Below are 23432 nucleotides of genomic sequence, written 5' to 3'. Positions count from 1 at the left end.
AATTATATTTCATGGGGACTTTAAAACAATACTGACCAGTGATCTTAGACTTTTTGGACTAGACTGAATGTCAGTACTTAGTTATTGAAAAAAAGTTTACGGCTAAGAAAAATGAGAAAAAGTCTTAATGAAGTCCAAACTTCATTAAATTACACAATGTTGTGGTCAGAAGTTTTTTGTCAGACATTTCCATAAATGCCTGCAGACTTTCTTTCCATTTTATTGACTGCGTCCTGCGCACATTTCTGCGACCACAAAGGTGTACGAGGAGCATGCATTTATTTATTTGTGAGCTTCACAGTTTAAGAATATAAATCATGGTGAATATTAGATGCGTACGTACCATAGATGCGAGTATAGGCAGAAATAATGTTGCTGTGGCAACATTGCTGGTGCATTCAGTGAAGGTAGCTATCATCAGACACACGACAATGGCAATCGCCCAGGGAGGAATACTCTGAAGAGGCGACAACTGATCTCCAAGCCATTTTGACAGCCCTGAGACCTGAGCATTGACCAAGATAAAAGTAAACAAAAACAGAAGGCATGACAATTGAAGCTGACCTTTTATATGGTGTTTAATTAAGAACTGCAGATTATCTTTAGTCTTTCTCATGTCCTTTCATTAAAGCATTATGTGTTGGCTTTCAAGCAGCTCCCTGTTTAAACCACTAAGATGTGGGTGATATGACCAAAATCTTTTGATTTTCAACCACATTAAGGAACAACATCACAATAAAGAGATCCTGCCTGAAATCAGAGATGTTACTAATTGAAATAAAAGTCTCTTTAACAACTGGCGTTTTTTTTTTTTTTTTATCACCAAAGACAAATTGTTGTCTCTGTATTGATAGTGTACAAGAATTGAACACTCTTGCTTAGAACAAAAACATCATGTTAATCTCTGGTCACACTTTGTATTAGGTGTCTTTAACTACTACATTTACATTTAAATGTATTAATTTTGCCGACGCTTTTATCCAAAGTGACTTACAAATGAGGAATACAGCAAGCGATTCACCATAAAGAGGCAAATACAAGAAGTGCTCATAATACAAAGTTTCAGACATTGCTTAGAGTAGCATGAGCAAGAATAGGGAGGGATTAAAGGAAAGTGCAAGCATACATTTATTTTATGAGGTTAAAGGGATAGTTCACCCAAAAATGAAAATTACCCCATGATTTACTCACCCTCAAGCCATCCTAAGTGTATATGACTTTCTTCTTTCAGACGAACACAATAATAAAAAAAAAAAAGTAATTGCTCTTCCAAGCTTTATAATGTAGCGAATGGTGGTCCTGATTTTGAAGTCCAAAAAAAGTGCATCCATCCATCATAAAAGTAATCCATAAGTCTCCAGGGGGTTACTAAAGGCCTTCTGAAGCAAAGCGATGTGTTTTTGTAAGAAAAATATCCATATTTAAAACTTTATAAACTAAAATAACTAGCTTTCAACAGACGGCCTATGCAAGCCAACTTACGCCAAAAGAACCCCTGACACGATGTATGACGTAGGATGTAGGAGTAGCGTAAGCTTTGACGCCTCTTGCGGTTCAAACAATTAGGGCTGGGCAACAAACTCAAGCTCCTCTTCTATTAGATCGAAACCCTCCGACATTTCTCTATAAAAATTCTCGTTTTAGACTTCTAATTCATGACTGGTGTTTTGTTTTGCTCTATCCTCTGCACTTCTGCGTTCATCAGTATGTCATGCGTCAGGTCAGAAGTTACTCTTTCGCCATAAATCGATGCGTACGGCCGTCTGTCGGACGCTTCGTCTGTCGGCCGCCTGCATCGCTTTGCTTCAGAAGGCCTTTATTAACCCTCTGGAGCCATGCGGAGCACTTTTATGATGGATGGATGTACTTTTTTGGACTTCAAAATCTCATCCTCCCTTCACTCCCATTATAAAGCTGGGAAGAGCCAGGACATTGTTTTAATATAACTCTGATTGTATTCATCTGAAAAAAGAAAGTCATATACACCTAGGATGGCTTGAGGGTGAGAAAATCATGGGGTAATTTTCATTTTTGGGTGAACTATCCCTTTAAGTCAAGGAAGAGATGAGTTTTCAGCTGTCTTTTGAATATTGTCAGGGATTCTGCAATCCGGATGAATTACAGGAATTAATCACAGATTTTATCACTTGCAGGTATTTATTAAATAAGTATTAAAAAATAAATTAAAAAATTTAATAATTTTAAATAAACAAACATGTATATGTTCACAATAAATGCATTGTATCAAATTATTAATTTAAAATGTTAATAGTTAAAGACACTTAATATACAATGAGAACAAATCTAATAATTACTCTTGAACATCAGACCTTTTTTTTTTTTTTTTTTTTTTTTGTTAAGAATCACTAAGACTCACATTGAACAAAAGCAATATTCAAATATTTTAATAGAACAATACAGACCATACTATAAATACAACATACTAGCTAGATCTTCATTTTGGAAGAACATCATTATTGTCATATCGCCCAGCCCTAAATCTTGCTCTGTGGTAAAGCAATGAGGGCTATAAAAATATATCTGACTTGAATATACTCTCAATAAAATACACAAAGACAGATTTTGAAAAGCATTCGTTGTACCTCACTGCCTTTAGCCAGGGCAAAGCCTCCCCCCAGCAGCAGGACGATACTCCAGGGCATCTTCTTCTGTGTCACACTCCATGTCAGCAAAGCTGGAGTCCGGCTACTGTCTTGCTGGGGCACTGACATAGACCACAGTCATATTTATTCATATTATTTATTTATTTATTAACTTTTTTCATTGACATTTTTATAATAAAAAAACAACAATAAAACAACAACAACAACAACAACATCAACAAATTCTCAAAAGCACTCTACAAAAAAAGGGGGGTTTTCAGATAATGTGGAAAAACAAGATTTGTACAATGATTATGCTAATTGATACCAACAAATATTAATATATATATTATCTATATTATATATTAGATACACTATCTAGCTTAATAGTCAAACAAGACATCAGCTAAGCGGGTGTTAAACTGACCTGTGTCAAAGCTCTGTGCTCTCCAGAAGCACAAATGTGGAGGTTTAGAGGGGAAAACAAAAAGCAGGGCAGCTACAAACACCGCCACTGTGGCATCTGTCACAAACCTGCACAGAGGTGAGCCATGAGGTTGAACAAGGGGTTAGAGGTCATTACACAACAGATGATTTAAAAAAGTGTTTGTGTGCAGATTCTATTATGTTCTGTTCTTTTTTGGTTCAGACCTTTCACCCAGAGAGAATCTCAGTTCACAGTTTTAAATCCTTAAAATCTTAGTATGTGATCGTCATCAGGAAATGTACACAAATGTTGTTTGCAATGTGGGGCAACTCCATTCACATTTTTGCTGGACATTTGACCTACAAATAAAGGAACACGCCACAGCTGATAACAGGAGAACACGCTGTGTGTGTTAACCAATGGTTCAAATTGACAGCTGAAACTGACATTACTTGGGTTTAATGTTAGAGGTATTTTGCCCATAGACCTGAGGTCATTCTGGATATTAATGTTTTTCAACATTATGTCTATTTTGTCAAGTTTTTGTTCAGTTTGGAAGATCCTTAAAACTGGAAATTGTTTGGAGTTTGTTTACCCTCTAACGGTATCAGAGGACATTTCACAGTGCACAAAATATGTAATTGTGATTCATTACAATTAATGATAAGCAGGGTTTGATTGAAAATCAAGCCACATTGTAAAGTGATGTTACTTCGCAAAGGTATTATTATTTTACAATGTTCTGTAGAAAATGAGAATGTCGTTTTTGCAATTGTTGCCTCAACAAAAATAAGCATAGTTTTAACAGTAAGAGACTGTAAAAATGCCACAGTAAAAACCTGTTAATTGGTTAACAGTAAGTTTTTTCCTTAGCTTGTAAAAAAAAGCTACTTGTGATGAACTTTGATTCTACATCTGGCTTTTTCATTAACATCTCTTTACCATGTTTTGGTGGTTGTCAGTATATTATAAAGGTACAAAACAGATTTGACTACTTCAGTAGGTTGGTATTTAACATTACAAGTTAATACACAGATACACACACACACACACACACACACACACACACACACACACACACACACACACACACACACACACACACACACACACACACACACACACACACACACACACACACACACAACCTAACACCACTAAAATGGTTTCTGTGTCTTATCAATGATAGTGTTTTTATCCTTACTCTTTTTCAGCATTGAAAAAGTTTGTTGCCCAGCCATCCACAAAGCCTGGATCACGAGTGAACCAAAGCACCACCAGGAGGATGAAGAGGGCAAGGACACTCAGCTCCCCAAAGGTCATGGGCCCAAGACTCCGGTGCTCCTCTTTGATCACATTATAGGCAGCAATCTCCTTCTCTGTCTTCACCATCCCACAGCCCCATGTCTTTCTGAAGCTTCATTTACACAGTAAATGTTAGAATAACCTACTGTATATTATATGATAGCATAAGCATGATCCAGCTGAGTTTAATTCATTAGGTAATAACACTCACTTTACACCCAGAAACACAATCTGTAGCCACAGCCAGGCCAGTATGAGCATGATGATCATGTTGGGGAAGGCAAATCCAAACCATGATGCAAAGTTTATGATGTCAGGGTTGTCTGGGAATAGTCTGTAGGTCAAACAAATGTTGATTTAATATGCTTATTAAGAATGTAATATGGTACGTTTCCCTCATTCCTAGGGGAAAAAGCTCTAATGTGAGGTACCTACTGGTTCATCTGTCCCATAAGAACAAGGTTTGGTCCAGTGCCTGTGAGCGTGGCTGTCCCACCAATGCTGGCTGCGTAGCACACACATAGTGTCAGGCCTTTACACATCTTTAGTTTTTCTTCTGCATCTCGAGAATGCTGGTCGGATTCAATTGAAAGGCTGTGGCCATTCAGAACCACTGAGCACAATAAAACAGAAGTTTTGGGACATTTTATACAATTTGAAACCTTTACATCTCGCCTGTACAAAACATGAATATGCCATTAGACTGCGCTGAGAAACTTTACAATGTTACATATTTTTAAATGATACCAGTAAACTTCGGTAGCCCTAAAATATTACAAATAAAAACATTTTAGGGTTACACATGTAACCCCAGTTCCCTGAGAAAGCATGTGTGAATTAACGCCAAACTTATTGGTCGACGGCATGGAGCCTAAGACGTTCCCTTTCGAGGGTACTCAATGCTAAGTCAGTTGCTGCTATGGGAACGTTAATACCCACTATACGCCATGCTGACCAAAGCCTGCCTGTGTGCTGTGAAGGTCACCAAGCACAATATTGCCAGGCTTAAGCGCTGAAGGACTCGATGGGCCTTGACCCAGAGAAATCTAAATGTGTCAGCAACCAATTAGGACACATTAGTGACACTACAGCCTTGTTCCCTAGAAAGCTCAGTACAGGCACTAGGAAAAAGACCCATACCCTCCATGCTTAACCGTTAATGAAACGGGGACTCCTGCATTAGACCAGTGCGAGCCACAGCTACATAGGGATAGGAAGTCGCTCTCAGCAGTTCTACGTATAATCAATCTAGGCCTGAACCCAAGCCTAAGGGAGCTGCGAACTGAAGGGAGCTGGAGAGGCAACAGAGAATGGGTCGCTAACTGTGATATCCCACTACATTCTATCAGTCTGCTCTTATTTCTCACAGCCAACTGCTTAACACCTCCAGCTGTGCTGGAGAGAGGAACACCGAAGAGTGAAGGGGTCGCATCATCTCACCACAACCACTCTTTCAGACAAAGGCTTCCTTAATAGTTCACAGCTAACACCTCCAGTTATACCAGAGTAAGGTCAACTGAAAAGTCGCCGCTACCCCTCCTTCAGTAAGCAGCTACCTAAACAGTTCACTGCTAACACCTCCAGTTATTCTGGAGGGAGGACAACCATAAAAGCGTGGCACCTAAACGGTGGTCCTACTTCGTACAGTGAGATGTTCAAAGATGGCCGTTGTCATGGTCTTACAACCAAAGATACCCTTACAAAAAAAAAGTATACTTCAAGTTCATTTTATGAAGTATACTTGAGTAATGTTCAAGTATATTTTTAAGTATACTTTATGTAGTAAGTATACTAATGTCAATATGTACTAGTAGTAAACTTACTATTTTACTACCGCTTGGGACTAAATTGGCCCACTTGAAGTATATAAAAGTATATGTTTAAGTGTACTATAAGTGTAACAGTAGTAAACTTCAAGTGCACAACTAGTTTTCTTTTAATGTACTCTCAGTAAACTACTAGTTTGATAGTTTTATACTACAAGTTTTCTTTAAGTGAACTTAACATCATGCTTATAGTTTACCATTTATATATTATTTTTACTCTTTTAGTGTACTCTCAGTAAACTAATAGTTTAGTAGTTTTATACTACAAGTTTACTTAGAGTACACTAAAAGAGTAAAAATAATATATAAATGGTAAACTATAAACATGATGTTAAGTTCACTTAAAGAAAACTTGTAGTATAAAACTACTAAACTAGTAGTTTACTGAGAGTACATTAAAAGAAAACTTGTAGTTTAAAACTACTAAACTAGTAGCATTCTTTAAGTGAACTTAACATCATACTTATAGTTTACCATTTTCACACCAATCATAAACGTTTGAGGAGGAATTTACACGATACCGGCAGCGCAGCGACGCTGAACGAGATTTATAAATCACAGTACTCTTAGCTTTTTGCTATAACTATTGTGCCTTTTAAACTCCCAGTTATAGCAGCCAGAGAAAACATAATATTTAAATATCAAAGGCTAGAGCCCAACTAAAGCCAACACCTTTCACCATCATGGTGACTACAAATGAAACAATAAATAATCAACATCTAAACCTCTGTTGATTCTCAACTAGATATTTTGTAGACGTCTGATAGAAATAAAGCCAGTCTGTTTAGTAATAAGTTAAGCTGGTAATGTTCGACTTCGGTTCAATCTTGCAATGGCACACTCTGCGCACTGTCACCTGTTTAAATAGGCCACGCCCCTCCCTTACAGAAGCTTAACATTATCTCAGCTTAACATGATTAGTGCAATGAATCTTTCAGCTAAATAGTACAAACAACTAATGTTGTTTAGTAATGATAGCAGGTTTTTACTAAACATAAAAGAATAAGTAATGATTACTCGTAAGTTTAATTAGAAACAAAATCTGGGTTTACAGTGCTTCATCGTTCTGATTGGTTTTAAGACTATCCAATTGCGCCCAGAGGAATTTGAGCTACGTCGGTTGGTGACGCCCCTTTGGAAATGATTTGTCTACATAGCTTCTCCAGACCCTACACTCACTGAGAAGGGTCTGGTGTTAACCAGGCTACCATTTATATATTATTTTTACTCTTTTAGTGTACTCTCAGTAAACTACTAGTTTAGTAGTTTTATTCTACAAGTTTTCTTTTAATGTACTCTCAGTAAACTACTAGTTAAGTAGTTTTATTCTACAAGTTTTCTTTAAGTGAACTTAACATTATACTTACAGTTTACTATATACAATTTTTGCAGTTGCAGTAGGCCTACAGTATACTACTATGTTCAAATGTTATTTTTTTATACTTGAAAAATACCTTTAACTCTACTTTAATTTTAAAAACATTTTATTAGCTTCATCCTTTTTTATCAACACTTGAATGTCAGTAAGTTTCATAAAGAAAGGCAACATTTTGTTAAAATGTTGAGAAAATAGTTGAGAAAATCACATATTTGTCAAAGACTACGCCTTGATCAGATCCAGAACAATGATCAAAACACAGGTGGAGCAGATCGAGTCCAACACCCCCAAAGATTCACAGTCGTTTTCTCTTCATGGGTTAGGCCTACGCTTCATTTCATTTGGAAACATTAAACAGTTTTGATTTACAAGCTGTTTAATGTTTGATGATCACATTATTTTACATTTGAGTGAGCAATCTTCTATCACATGGTTCAGCTTCTTCTTCTCCTGTGTTTTGATCCAGAGATTCTGTACTAGAACTGTCATAGCGCTCCCTACCGTATACCAGTGAAAACATGGATAGCTGGAAAATTCAGTCAATGGTGGGGAAAAGTTGAATTAAAGTAAATATGTACACTACCAGTGGACTAGCCTACACAAAAATTCAGATACGCAGAATTAGAAACATATCTGTTCTATATCAACATTTTAATCAATATTTTCAAACAAAGTTTCATAAGACTATATGAAAAACTATGTAAAAAAGTATATTTAATAGGCTACTCGATCAAAAGAGTTAACACAACTACAAGCCAAGTATACTTTGAATAATTAAAATTTTAAGTATATCTCGATCAAAAGATTGAGTACAAGTAGAGGCCAAATATACTTGAACTTTTCTCTCAGTATAAGTCAAGTACACTTAAGTGTATTTAAGTATATTTTTGAGAAGTATATAAAATGTAGACTGAAAGTATGCTTTCTTCTTTTTAGTTTAAAAGAAGTATACTAACACTTGAATAAACTTATTTTCCATGCTTATTTTATTTACTCTATAAGCTATTCCACCCGAAACTTTGTTATATAAAGCTGAACATGTTAGTTTATAAGACGCTGTGTAATATTATGTTTTTAAAAAAGTATTTAATAAGCTACTCAATTAAAATAGTAAACACAAGTACAAGCCAAAAATACTTAGAATACTTAATTATACTTTTAAGTATATATTGATCAACAAGTATAGGCTAAATATACTTGGACTTTTCTCTCAGTATAAGTCAAGTACACTTAAGTGCAATTTGAAGTATATTTCTGAGAAGTACATAAAGTATATTTCTGAGAAGTATATAAAAAGTATACTGAAAGTATATTTTCTTATTTTTAGTTTAAAAGAAGTATACTAATAGAACACTTGAATAAACTTATTTTTCGTAAGGGTAGCCTGCTGCTAAAATTTAGCATGATCCTCTCACAGTGTGTTTGCTGCTAAGATCTACGTCAACTGACCATCCAATAGAAATGCAATATTAAATGGCGATCAACACAAAATGGAGCTAAAACTTAAAACTACTTAGCTCCATTTGCAAAATTGGCATGCCAAGTTGGCCTCTTTTCCCTAGCCATGACTGCGTCCATATTCTCCTCTTTTACTTCCTTCTCCTTTTTTCAGTGCACATAAAAACCACAATTGCCAAAATGCGATTCATCTGGCTCTATTTGTTTACCACTAGTGCATGCTGATGACGTTTTATTCTTTATCCTACGATACAATCGGTGTCATCATCGTACAGTCTACATACATGTCATACCTAAGTTTATTAGATACATGTCATACAGTCCCAGCAAACATTTGGACGTTTAATGACCGTTGAAAAGATGTCCAAAAGATGGTTGAAAAATAGTTTCAAAATGAAAGTTGAATGGACGTCTTTGACGTTATCTGTTCTGTGTTACATATTTTTAACGATTTATGTTTACATTGCCAACAAACCAATGTTTGCTGCTGTGTGATTTGTAATGATCCTATAGGGTCTGTTTTTAAAGAAAACTAAACTAATACAAATGACAAAAACAACAAAAAATTACTAAAACTTTTAACTAAAATGAAAATGGAAAATAAAACAATATAAAAAAATATAATAAATATTGATAAAAAATATAATAGTATGATACTAAAATAACACTAATTAGAACCCCAAATCAGATAAAAAGTGCATACATTCTTCACTATTTATGTCTGAACTGGGTAGTCATATATCTTCAAGATATATGAAGATTATTTCTCACCCTGGGTTTCATTTGGTTTCTCAGTATTCTTCTCTTCATTCTCTGGAATGGAGGTCTGCTCTTGTTCTGCTGTATTGTTGAGCTGCTCGAGCACAGCTTGAACGATGGGCACCATCATGGCTGTTGTGGCCGTGTTACTGATCCACATGGAGAGGAAGGCCGTTACTCCCATGAAGCCCAGCATCAACCTGCAGAAAGGCAGAAGAGGTATTACTGAGACTGCTGTTTTCAATGAGCATATTCCCAGAAGATTTTAATTGCTTACAGAGCTGGTCGTACGCCCACGATGAGCAACACCCGGAGTGCGATTCTCTTGTGTAGGTTCCAGTGTTCAACAGCTACAGCCACCATCAGCCCACCCAGAAACAGCATGTTGGTGTCCTTTAGGTACTGCATACATACCTATCAGATATATAGTCACATACATAATGTTTGAGTCACATACATAAGTTTGAGTCACATACATAATGAAACACCAAAAAAAAAAGTGTACCATATTGAAGGACCAACAGAGTAAAGCATCAAAAAACATCTATATGAAGATCTTCATTCCTTTAGGATTAAGATTATAAAAGTATGATGAAGAAACATAACGAGTAAAAATGAGTGATGTATAGTTAAAAAGAAAAATATACATTAAAGCTGCAGTCCGTAACTTTTTTTGGGTTAAAAATTATCCAAAATAAATTTTTGAGCAAGTACATAACCAGCCAGTGTTCAAAACTATCTGCTTGCCTTAGCTCGATTCAAAACGGTAAGCTTGTAATAATGTTTTTAACTCCAGCGGTACTGGTGGATTTCCGCGGGAAATTCGATTATGTCTTTGCGTCATTACGTCATATCTGTGCACATAAAGAAGGGGCCTCGGCTAGTAGGCTATATTGCGTGTGAGGATGTTGGAGGTGGAGATTTATAGCCTTTTCTCACAGCACTTGATATAAACTTATCAATTTGATGGCGGATCCAGAAAGGTTCAAATTACAATCACCAGTGACAACTGGAGATTCACCCGTTAAAATAAAATGAAGTAAAATGAGTGGCTGCAGAAAAAAAGAGACTGCAACCGGGCCCATGCAAAAACAAGGATAAATATCGCGGCATTAAATGTAGTCACGCAATGCTTATGTTGTTTACGTTTGACGTGATATGATAAGTGATCGTTAGATTTAATCAGCGCGATTTACTGCAATGCTTTTTTTCCCTTAGTTGGTCAGAACAAAAGTGGATGTTACTTACTTGTTCAAATGACATTTTCCTGTGAAAATTCTTATGTTGGTCATACTTCCAAAAGTAGAATCTGTGATTCCGAATGAAAGCGCGGTGACTAACAGCCCCACATTCTCCTCAAAACATTGGATTCATCCTCGCTGTGCCGTGCCGATGTACCCTGGAAATCGAGAGTTCTCGCGAGAGCACAAGTTGAATTTGCTCAGTGAGTTTACTCTGGCGTCGAGTAATGATGCTCATTAAATATGCCCTTGTATCTGAACTGCACCAATCACATCAGGTTATCTGATATAGGCGGGCCAGAGGCGAGCTAAACAGATGACGACAGCGCTGTGACGTCGGTCGAAGTCATTAGTAAACATTGCAAGATGGCTATGGATGAACACCAGTTGTTTGAAACGGCTTTGGCCGCTACAATGAACGAGTTAGACTTTGCTTTTTATCTAAAAGAGGAACAGAAGACGCCGCTCGAATCGTTCCTTTGCAAGAAGGGCGTTTTTGCTGTTTTGCCGACCGGATATGGTAAGAGTCTAATCTACCAGTTATCTCCGCTGGTAGCCAAGCGTATGGGGCTTGTTGTGATTGGTCGTAGTGTTATCCAATTGCGTGCAGTGAGATTTTCAAATGCATACTTGGTGCCGCCCCTCGAGCTGGGCAATTTTCATTAGTCGACGCCAGACCATTAATCTTTCAGATTTAGGTCTGGATTTCCAGGCTAGTGCTGATGCACAACCCAAGTAAAGTTGATAATTCCGCGAATAACTGTAATTGTAGATTTCGAACAGATGGCGACAAACAGGAAAAACTACGGACTGCAGCTTTGAGGTAGGAGACATTACTGAAGGTAAAGTCAGTTATGCTAATAAGATGACTTTGGTTTATAGGACCTGAAACCTACATCTTTGGACTCCATGATTCTGAAGAGCGGAAAGAGCACAGCAGGCAGGAGAGCAGTGATAGCCAGTGGAAGCACCTCTGTACACCAGTACACTGCCATCAGTGCAACTACATAGGCACATCCAGCCTCCTGCAGATGAAAAACACAACACAGCCAAGAGCATGAATATACGAATCATTCCAAAGTTTGGAGTCAGTCCGTTTTATTTAAATAACACTGAAGACTGGATAAATGACAGTTAAAAATTCAGCTTTGCCATCACAGGAATAAATAACATTTTAAAACATATTAAAATAGAAAAAAAATTGTAATTATATTTAGCAATATTACTGTTTTACTGTGTTTTAGATAAAATAAATGCAGCCTGGGTGAGCATACAGTAGTGCATTGTAAAAGATTGCCAGGAATTTACAGAGTATTTAAAGAGTATTATTTTACAATAAATAACTGTAGTCAGAAATTTACAGTGAAATTAATCATGCTGGGTCATTTTCTTATGAATTAGTGTTAATCAACAGCAAACTGATGCTGATATCAAAGTAATTTACTGCTTTTGTTTTATTGTGAATTCACATTATAAAGTTGTCTTTAACCATGCCACTGTAAGAAATTATATTGCTTAGTGATGTAATTGTTTTGAAGTCACCATAATGGTGATTAGTGTTCAATTTGCTTGGGATCTTGGACCTTGTAAATTCATATTCAATTTTCTAGCCAAGTCAGAACAGAAGTGTGACACATGAAAACATTTGTTAAAACAATGGCAAGCTAGAGTATAAAATAAGCTAATTGCCGGGTTTTAGGTTAGTCAAATTATACTATTATTAGCATTATTTCAGCATAATAATTTATCAATATCTTACTTCAAATTCATTATTGTTTGTAGATTGATATATTTCAATAGTAAAGCAGCTGCTGAGATTTATCTTTGAAAGGTGTGACATTATCTTGCAACACAATTTTTTTTTCTCCCATCACAATGATGCACAGACATCAATACTCGACAAACAAAACACAACAATGGTAACACTCAACAATTAATATTAATAAAAAAGATAAATTCAGAACATTACAAAATAAACAAACAACACAAACTGCTAAAAGTGAACCAAAAATAAGTTAAACAGATAAAACCAACAAGAATCAAGAAACTCCACCGCATAATCTATTCATGCCACACTGCATGCTGGGTACCTTCATAGTACATATACACTGTAGAAATACAGTATGATATTGTAGATTTTATAGTGCATTTAGATTCAAGAGAAGTCCTACTGGATTACTGTGAAAGTACGGTAATTATTATCCTCCCTGGTTATAAAAATAAATACATTTTAAGTATACTCTCAGCCAGACTAATTTAGTATACTTCAAGTGTGATAATGATTAGTTAACTTGAAGTGTGCTATTTTGAAACAATTAATTATGAACTATACTTGAAGTATATTTTAGCTGAAAAAATTACAACCTAGATGTTGATATTTAACAAATAAAGCATAACTTTAAATGTATTTAGTGTACTTTTGTGTACTAAATTTGAACAACTTTAAGTATATGCCTGTGTAGAGACTAAATACATGCTTGATTAGTGATACTAAAGTGTATATATATATATATATATATTTGTAAATATTTATTTTTGCCGTTTTTGCCTTTTATTAGGATAGGACAGTAGATAGACAGGAAGTGAAGTGGGAGAGAGGTTTGAGAGTGACCATCAAAATATGAGGGAAATATTTTATACATAAGTGAAGAACACAACAATAAACTTGGTTAAGGTACTTGTCTAACAAAATTATTTACCAATGAAAGGCAAACTACAGCTATGTTTTTGCATTTGTTCATAATTTCTTTGTATTAAAGCCTTGGCCTAAAATTATGTCCTCACAATTTGGCATGTTTCACTGCATTATTAAATAAAACAATCGAATCCAAGCGCAACTAAATATGCTTACAAAATCTTTAACAATTTTGTATTAATATTTGAATAAAGGGTGAATACGTCAATTTACATAAAGGCTGGACATCACTTTTAGCCTGTATATCTAACAGTTTATATTCATATTTGAAGGGGACCCCTCGCAATGGGATAATTATATTTGGGTGTCATTAATATGAAAAACAAACGCCTGGAATAAGGAACTTATGCAAACACTGTTAAACTTTTCATCAAGGTAATACAAAATTGTAATGTGTAACTGGCGGTGTGTAAACTGGCGGTGTGTAACTATGTGCTTTGACTTAAGAAGGGCCTGAGGTGCAAAGTTCCTTTCATTAGTCACTCAGAAACACTATACTGCAAAAAGATCTGATAACAATCAGACAAGTGTCAAAATAATGCTATAAAGACCTTAACACATGATCAAATTACGAAACACTGCTACTGAGATGAGACTACATTGTGACATAGGTTGTTGTGATTAGGCTATATGACCTGCACCTCCATGCTGCTGCTGAATGAGAACTTATCTAGCCACATTTTGTTATTGTTGGTGCTGTTTTTAATTGAGTGATTTTGTAAAAATAATTATGTTTATGAAGTAACTAAATCAGGTTGGTCTACCATTTTGTTTCTAAACTAAAAAGTGAACATGAGCTATGAGAAATGTAACATGTGAGTTACATTGACCCAATATTCAATTTCCAATAAAGCTCCGGAAGGACACATTCGACACATGCGCACAACGACTGCACACCAGACCTAGGCAGGATATAGTCGTGGCTCGTGTCAGCTACAGGACATCTGCTCTGAAGGACAAAGAAGAAGAAAAGGTTTGTGTTGGGCTGCTCCTTGTTGACCAGCGAATTTTGCTTCAATGAGAAATTGTGATTTGGGGTTATTATACACATTATGTTGCATCAAAGTGAAAATCACAAATGAGATTATAAAACAAACATACAGTACACTCAAGTAAATTGTTCAATTTAATGAATTAAAATGTGCCAAAGTAACACCATTTAAAATTTTGTCACAACTTAATTTAAATGTGTTCAATCCTAATCTATTTTACTTAATTCATTTTACTAAAACTACATGAATATTTTTTGTTGACATAACTAACTGGGCTCCGTTTCCCAAAAGCATCGTAAGCCTAAGTAGAGCTTTGTTCATGGTGCTTTTGAGAAACGCAGCCCTGGCAGTGGATCTGTAGTTCCCAGCATGCTTTGCAAAGGACTACATTAGGAGAAAAAATGTAGGGATTAAGTGTTATTTTATGTGTTTTTCAGTAAAGGGAAAGATGTTGGTAGTTTATCTTAATGCTTAATGTTGTGGGTACCATTGTGCTAAAGAGTAGCGCTTGTGTTTAGGCTAGGCACTCAGTATTCTACGCTATACTTTTGACACCTGGCTTAGTGGATCCATTTAAATTGTGTATAATAATAATTGATAGTAGGCAACATATTTGAGCCTAAGTAAATTAATGGGGTGGTTGATTATGATTTCACTTTTCTAACTTATTTAGTGTGTAATGTTGCTGTTAGAGCATTAACAACATCTGCAAAGTTAGAATGCTCAAAGTTCAAAGCAAAGGGATATATTTTCTTTTAAAGAAATTGCTTTTTAAGGACTACAACAAACGGCTGGTAGTGACTACACGAGCTTCCTCCCGGGTTAAGTCGGGCATACACTGTGCGATGTCTGTGTGATTTCAGCAAGGTTACCTACTCACACTGAATGAGTAGATCGCATGCGATGTTAAAGCCAAAGATCAGAATACGTGCTCACACTATACGGTCTGAACGTCGAGCTGCGACTTGACAACTCATCACACTTTACGTGAGAAATATGCGCGATAAACCCCCGTGCTGGGTTGCGCCAATAGATGATATCATGCATGTATCCAGAGATATTGTCAAAACAAGCATCAGCTATCAATATCAAGATGATTTAGCATTTCCAATTTATGTATTAAATTATTATTAGTATTATTGTATTATTATTATTATTATTATTATTATAATAAGGGAAGGCTAGGCTACTTTTATTATTAAATTGATAGGTGTATATAATTAATTTGCCACACAATAATTTCATAGCGCATCACTACATAACCAACGCGCTAATAAAAGATTAGAAGCTATAGGCTACTCCTCATTGAAAATTGTCTAAAACAGTCTAAGACATTTAGGTCGATTACAATGAATCATAGGCATATAATTAAAATTATTAACAATAATATGTTCGAACACTGCAATAATTAGTCAATGAAAATTAAAAACAGCTTTTTCAAAAATATTAATTGTTTAACAAATTAATAAAAGTCCCATGGTGTAGATACATCGCAGTTGGTTTGGAAGACGTGGGTAATATATGGTTAATCCATTTTGCAACACAAACTGGAGGTAAGCAACAGTAATTTTTAGCTAGTTTGAGCTACAGAACTTTCTTCTTCTTCTTTATTATTTATCTCAAACAATCAACATAGTTATACAACATACAAAAAATAATTAAAACCACGAAATAAAACAACCATCACAAAAACAAAAACAAAATAAAAGTAATAAATACATAAATAAAAGATAATAGTAATAATAATAATAATAATAATAATATCAAAATAAAAGATTTGTTTGAGAAGGAGCAGGCAGAAGCAATTAGCTTATTTAAACCTGCCCCTATTTAACAACATAATATTACAAAGCAAATTAATACGCAGTTAATACATTCATTTTTCTCAGATCTTACATAACTCACAACAATACCTTAACCACAACACTATCACATTGCAGATTTAGACCTGTGTTTCAATCTTTGCTTATCTATATTGGTCCAATAATGATTTCTTTAATCTATTTTTGAACCGAATGATATTAAAACTCTGTTTGATGTCATTATCCAGTCCATTCCATAAGGTTACCCCACAAACTGATATACACATGTTTTTAATAGCAGTTCGCACAAGTGGTTGTTTGAACATACAATATCCTCTTAGATGATATCCCCCATCTCTTTCATTAAACATTGCACTTATGTTACCTGGTAAATTATTTTCTTTGACTTTAAACATAAATTGAGCAGTTTTAAATGTAACAATGTCCATAAATTTTAACAAATGTGAATTTAAAAACAGAAGATTAGTGTGCTCGTAATACCCAGTATGATTTATTATCCTGATTGCTCTTTTTTGTAGTGTGCAAATATTTTGTAAATTGCTTTTATAGGTATTTCCCCAAATTTCCACACAGTATAACATATATGGCAAAATAAGTGTGCAGTACATAATATGTAATGTATTTTTGTTCAATATGTATCTGGTTTTACTCAATATACCAATACTCCTAGCCATCTTCATGCACAAATTTTTGATGTGGGGCTTCCAGCACAATTTATGGTCAAGTACAACACCCAAAAATTTACATTCATAAACTCTTTCAATTATTTGGTTATCAGTTATCAAACTGACATCTGTATTTATAATACGATTCCCAAATACCATAAATTTAATTTTGTTCAGATTGAGAGATAACTTATTAGAATCAAACCAAAGTTTTAATTTATTCATTTCAATTGTTACCTTTTCCATCATCTGTTGCAGATTGTCCCCGCAACAAAAAACATTTGTATCATCAGCAAAAACAGTAAATTTAAGTAAATTTGATACTTTGAAAATATCATTTAGATAAAGAATAAAGAGTTTGGGGCCTAAAACTGACCCCTGTGGGACACCACAGGTAATACTGAGGCTTACTGACCGATGAATACCCATTTGTACAAACTGACTCCTATTTTCCAAATAATTTTTTATCCAATTATAGCCCACACCTCTGATGCCATACCTTTCCATTTTTTTTAACATAATTTCATGATCAACAGTATCAAAGGCTTTTTTTAAATCAATGAAAATCCCTACTGCATATTTTTTATTTTCAATACAATTTGTTAATCGGTCTACTAACTCAATTAGTGCCATAGACGTTGATCTACCAGATCTAAATCCATACTGACTGTCCATTAATAAGTTGTTTTTATCAATAAAATTATCTAGCCTTTTAACAAATAATTTTTCAAGTATTTTTGAGAACTGAGAAAGCAAGGATATCGGTCTATAATTATTAAAAACATGTGAGTCACCAGCTTTATATAATGGGATAACTTTTGCCAACTTCATCTTTTCAGGAAATACTCCTGTTTTAAATGATAAATTATATATGTATGTTAATGGCTCTACAATTCCATCAATTACTTTTTTTACTAGTGACATATCAATGTCATCACAATCTTTTGACGTTTTATTCATATATTTACTTACAATCTCTATAATTTCTTTGCCTTCTATATTTCCCAAAACAAATGAGTGTGGATTTCTGTCTACTTGATCCATCACAGAGTATTTCATCCCTGTGTACTTTATATCTTTGGCCAGTTGAGGGCCCACATTTACAAAAAAATTATTGAATTTGTCAACCACCACATTCATATTTGTCAGCTGTATGTCATTGTCCTTGAAATATTCTGGATAATTAAATTTAGTTCTAGTTCTCTTACGAGAGATTCTCTCGTACTGCGTAGAATAAGCTAGGGGAAAATCCTTTTCCACGAGAATACTGAAGCCAAAAAATTATCCTTAATTTTGTATTAATGTAAAACGCGTTGCTGCAGCATACAGGCATAGGCGAGACAGCTCGCGCGCCTATTGGCTGGTCTGCTGGCAACTGCTTGAGCCTATCGAGCGAGACCTAGAGTGACGTCATACCCAATGAGGGCGCTTCGCGCCCTCTGCGTCACGTCCCGCCGAAACGGGCGTGGCTTAGGTCTATAAATATTGCTCGCGGGCTCATATCTCTGATTTTTAATCCTTCAGCGAAGCAACTCACATCGCTGGATCCGAGAAGAAGCCGCGCTGTTTGAAGAAGCATCTCAGCGGGATGAGTCGAGAAGCTGCTGGCCACGTCGCCTTCCTGCTGCGCTATCCAGCGCCTATATCCTTTTTTCTCTGCACTGTGTGTGTGTTCGCCGGCGCGACACACACTGACTAAAAGAGCTCGCGTCTTTTTAAAGATGCCTTCCTGCGGCTCGTGCAGAGCCACTCTCAGCGACGGGGACCGCCACGTGATTTGCGTTTCCTGCCTGGGTGAAACTGCCCTCACTGCGAGCTGTTGCCCATAGCGACTCTGAGGACTCGCTTGGCATTCTTCAACGAGACTGCGCCCACACCTGCTGTAGTGCCGCGCCGTAAAAAGCGCCGCGCTCAACGAATCACGGAACCTTCTCCCAGCCGCCAAAGCTCGCCGGTGCGCCCGCCTGCTTCACCGGCTTCATCAGTTTCGCTTCCTGACGGACAACGGCCGCGGTCTGCCGCCGCTTCTGTCGACGAAGCGGATGAGATTGACGCGATGCTGCGAGAAGGGGATTCCTGCTCTCTTCTGGCATCAGGCAGTGAAGGCTGGGCGAGCTCTGAGGATCTCGCGCCCCCTGCCCGTGCTTCGGCGGGAAAGAGAGCGAGCATTGAGGCAGAGCTCGTACGCGTACTCACTCAGGCCACGGCGAGCCTCGGCCTCGATTGGGTTACACCTGAGCAGCCCGCTCACAACCGGCTTGACGGCTACTTCCTGCCCGGGGAGCGCACTTCGCCTGCATCCAAGCCAGCGCCCTTTCTTCCTGAGCTTCATGAAGAAGTCGCTAAGTCTTGGAGCTCCCCTTTTTCGGCCAGGACACGATCCTCTGTTTCTCTGGCGTTCTCCGCTGTCGACGACGCCAAGAACAGAGGATACCACTCCCTGCCGCCAGTCGAAGAGGCTATTGCAGCGCACTTATGCCCGCCCTCCGCTGGACGGCGTGCTAAGATGGCGCTGCCCTCAAAAGCCTGCCGCACGACGTCATCCCTGCTCCGCCGCGCTTTCTCCGCCGCCGGGCAGGCCGCGTCAGCGTTGCACACCATGGCCACGCTCCAGATTTACCAGGCTGATCTCCTCCGCAAGCTGGACGAGAAAGGACCTGACGCAATCTGCGTGCCAGACCTGAGGAGCGCTACAGACCACGCTCTCCGCGCTACCAAGTCTGCAGCACAGGCCATAGGACGGAGCATGGCCTCGCTCACCGTGTCTGAGAGACATCTCTGGCTAACGCTCTTGGACATGTCTGAGTCGGAGCGCACCGCGTTCCTCGACGCGCCGCTTTCCCCTGCTGGCCTCTTCGGAACCTCGGTCAAAGACTTCACCGACAGGTTCACTGAGGTACAGAAAGCGACCCAGGCCATGAAGCACTTCCTCTCGAAGCGCTCCAGCTCTGCAGCAGGCCGTGCGAAACCGTCTGCTCAGAGCTCACAGCCTAAGCCTCCGCCCGCCGCCTCCTCTTCACAACGCCGCCAGGCCCAGAGCTCGAGACCGCGCTCTCGCTCTTCCAGCCGCCGCCCTGTCCCGCGTGGCCCGCGGCCAAAGATTGCGTTGAAGCCAGAGGCCCCGAAGACGTCCTAGCACGCCTAGGAAAGCGACGGTGTCCAAGTCCCGCTGCGGCCGAACTTCCACCAAAGCTTGCCGCTCGTCCAGTTCCAAGAAATGTGACTGGTCCAGCGTATTTAGCAGCCAACAAGCCGGTTCCATTACCCGCTTGCCTGCACACAAAAGCCGTTTTTATGGCTACCCAGATAAATCCCTTAAAGAGTGTATTTTCTGGTGTCCCGGCCATGGCCGATGGTGTTTCATGTGTAGAAAAAATGCCCACTACTCAGTGCCCATTCCTACACACAAGCACAGCCCCTCACACAGGGCTCGCGCACATAAAATCGACTCAGATCGATTGCGCATTAAACGTAGCAAACGTGCCCACGACCCAGCGCCCACAAACACTACTTCCTACATGTCTCACGGTTTCTGTAAAAACGAAACCAGTATGCAGGCGCTCTGCTCAGGTGAGCAATGCTATAAAGGTGGTAAATGTGCCCGCTACCCTGCGCCCACGTCCACACACAGACATGACAGTTCCAATCGAACTCGCCCAGCCCTCCCCCTCTCGGTTAACCACCACAGAGGAGTCGAGCGCGGGCATTCTGCCCGCTGTTATCAGCGCGCCCCCTGCCTCAGATGTCATGAGCGCGACGCTTATGTCACAGCTCACCGAAGCCGCTGTATCGCGAGCCGATCAGAGCGTGCTTCGCACCCAGCCCCTAGCTACCCGTGCAGACTCGTGGGCAAAGCTTCCCGGGGTTTCGAAATGGGTGCTAAACATCATAAAAGAAGGCTATTCGCTACAGTTTCGCCGACGCCCTCGCCGCCTCACAGCACGCGTCGAGACCACGGAAGAATGGAAAGTAGCACATCTACTTCGAGCCGAAATTCTGAAACTACTGAGCAAAGGGGCTATAGAACCCTTATCTCAAGCTCAAAGCGAAGGGGGGCTTTACAGCAGATATTTCCTGGTACCCACGAAAGACGGGGGTCTCAGACCCATACTAGATCTGCGGCAGCTGAACAGAGCGCTTATGAAACGTCAGTTCAGGATGCTCACGACCAGAAAAAGGGGACTGGTTTGTGTCAATAGATCTAAAGGACGCGTATTTTCAAATACAGATAGCGTCACGTCACAGGCGATGTTTGAGATTCGCCTTCGAGGGCCAGGCATATCAGTACACAGTCCTGCCTTTCGGCTTGTCCCTGGCACTCGATCACCTCGAGAATCTCGGTCTCACAGTAAACTGGGAAAAGAGTTCGCTATTCCCCAGACAGATTATATCTTTTCTGGGAATAGAACTGAACTCGCTGTCAATGACAGCACGCCTGTCATCTCAGCGCACACTGAACATTCAGCGCGCAGTCGGCTCCTTTCGCTGCGGCGCTGTAGTCCCTCTAAAGAAATTTCAAAGGATGCTAGGTCTGATGGCCTCAGCATCATCAGTTCTCCAGTTGGGCCTGCTGCGCATACGCCCACTGCAGTTCTGGCTCAGAGAGAGAGTGCCTCACAGAGCGTGGGCCTCCGGTCGGCTTCGCCTCAAGGTCAATCAAGCGTGTATTGCAGCTTTGAACCCTTGGGGGGCAAAAGACTGGTACCATTCAGGTGTAATCCTGGAGACTTCCTCGAGACTGATGGTGGTGTCTACGGACGCATCCGCCTCAGGATGGGGAGCGCTGCTCGAGGGCAGACCGCTCTTTGGCCAATGGTCAAAACGGGAGAAGCTCCTTCATATAAATTGCCTCGAGATGTTAGCAGTAAGCAAAGCGCTCACGCGCTTTCGTCCCCTGATAAAGGGGTACCACGTCCTAGTACGTTCAGACAACGTGTCGTTGGTATCCTACATAAATCGCCAGGGCGGCCTCAGGTCCCTGACCCTGTACAGGCTAACCAGACGCCTCCTGATATGGGCTCGCAGCAACCTGCTCTCGCTGAAAGCAGCGCACGTGCCAGGGCTCCTGAATGTAGGACCAGACAGACTGTCCAGGAACCACGTTCCGACAGGAGAATGGTCTTTGCACCCACAGACAGTACAGCTGCTGTGGAAGAAATTCGGCAGAGCGGAGGTAGACCTGTTCGCGTCTCAGGAAAACGCTCACTGTCCAGAATTTTTCTCAAAAAGCAAGGACGCGCTGACCCACATATGGCCTCGCCGTCCTCTCTACGCTTTTCCCCCTGTCTCCCTCCTAACCCAGGTGGTAGAACGGATCAGGGAAGAAGGATGTTCAGTGCTGCTTGTAGCGCCGCTCTGGACGAGCCAACCTTGGTTCCCAGTGGTGATGCAGTTAGCAAGCACCGCCCCGTGGCCAGTGCCTCTGAGGAAGGATCTCCTTTCTCAAGCCAACGGCTCGATCTGGCATCCTCACCCAGAGCTGTGGTCCCTTCTCGTGTGGACCATCAATGGGTACCCGCTGACCTCCCACAGGGAGTGTTAAACAGTACCCTAGTGGCAATTTTGGGAACATGCCATGATAACTTACAGCAAACTATTTTTGTGAAATCATAGCCTACTCAAAATAAAATAAAAATACTGCAGAACTTGGGACTTTAAGACCACTGTGGACATCTATACTTTATTTTTATGAAATAAAGATATTTTATGATATTTACAATATTTCAGTTACACTACACTTGAACAATAACTTTTATCTTACTTCTTAACAGTTGGACAAAAAAAAAGTGTTCATGATGAGTATACAGATTACATCTACAGTAATTTTATACAACAGACATTTTATAAAAATATATCAATAAAACCTAAATCAATGTATTTACAAGGTTTTAATATTATTTTGGTCACCGGACGTCGCAACCGAAATTTAACCAAATATCAACGTCTTATGACGTTATGTGCCTGCTGGGAATAATCTGTTATGTATCATTTAACAGACGCTTTTATCCAAAGCGACAAGTAGGAGAGCACAATCCGGCGCGACGTGACGAGGTCCATACGGGTTGTTCACGTCTTACTGCGTTACAGTAGGTTAAATCATAACAAGGTAACTTTACGCGTGATTTATGTCATCGCGACATACTGTAACACATACTTGTATATACAGTGTGTGTTTGAAAAAAGGATGTAATCGTCCTCTGCTTTTTTCTGGGGTTCATTTTACCCCAGACGGCCAAACAGCAAAGTGACTAAACGAACGA

The 23432-nt window shown here is 39.0% G+C and overlaps 1 protein-coding gene across 1 annotated transcript in view; it reads right to left on the bottom strand.

The window, feature by feature from the left end:
- Nucleotides 1-23432, bottom strand: part of slc13a5a (solute carrier family 13 member 5a) — a 30315-nt gene that overhangs the window by 5461 nt on the left and 1422 nt on the right. Inside the window, exons 2-10 of the mRNA XM_079898773.1 lie at nucleotides 11894-12022; nucleotides 10034-10170; nucleotides 9769-9956; nucleotides 4771-4948; nucleotides 4547-4669; nucleotides 4235-4447; nucleotides 3031-3137; nucleotides 2604-2725; nucleotides 344-505 (exon numbers count right to left, since the gene is read on the bottom strand). Coding sequence (XP_079754899.1) covers nucleotides 344-505; nucleotides 2604-2725; nucleotides 3031-3137; nucleotides 4235-4447; nucleotides 4547-4669; nucleotides 4771-4948; nucleotides 9769-9956; nucleotides 10034-10170; nucleotides 11894-12022 — 1359 coding nt within the window. The remainder of the gene's footprint in view (nucleotides 1-343; nucleotides 506-2603; nucleotides 2726-3030; nucleotides 3138-4234; nucleotides 4448-4546; nucleotides 4670-4770; nucleotides 4949-9768; nucleotides 9957-10033; nucleotides 10171-11893; nucleotides 12023-23432) is intronic.

This window comes from Squalius cephalus, assembly GCF_949319135.1.
Source record: "Squalius cephalus genome assembly, chromosome: 17".
NCBI classification, from domain to species: Eukaryota; Metazoa; Chordata; class Actinopteri; order Cypriniformes; family Leuciscidae; genus Squalius; species Squalius cephalus.
The sequence above is the reverse complement of the archived record's forward strand: the minus strand, read 5'-3'. Positions and strand labels throughout refer to the sequence as shown.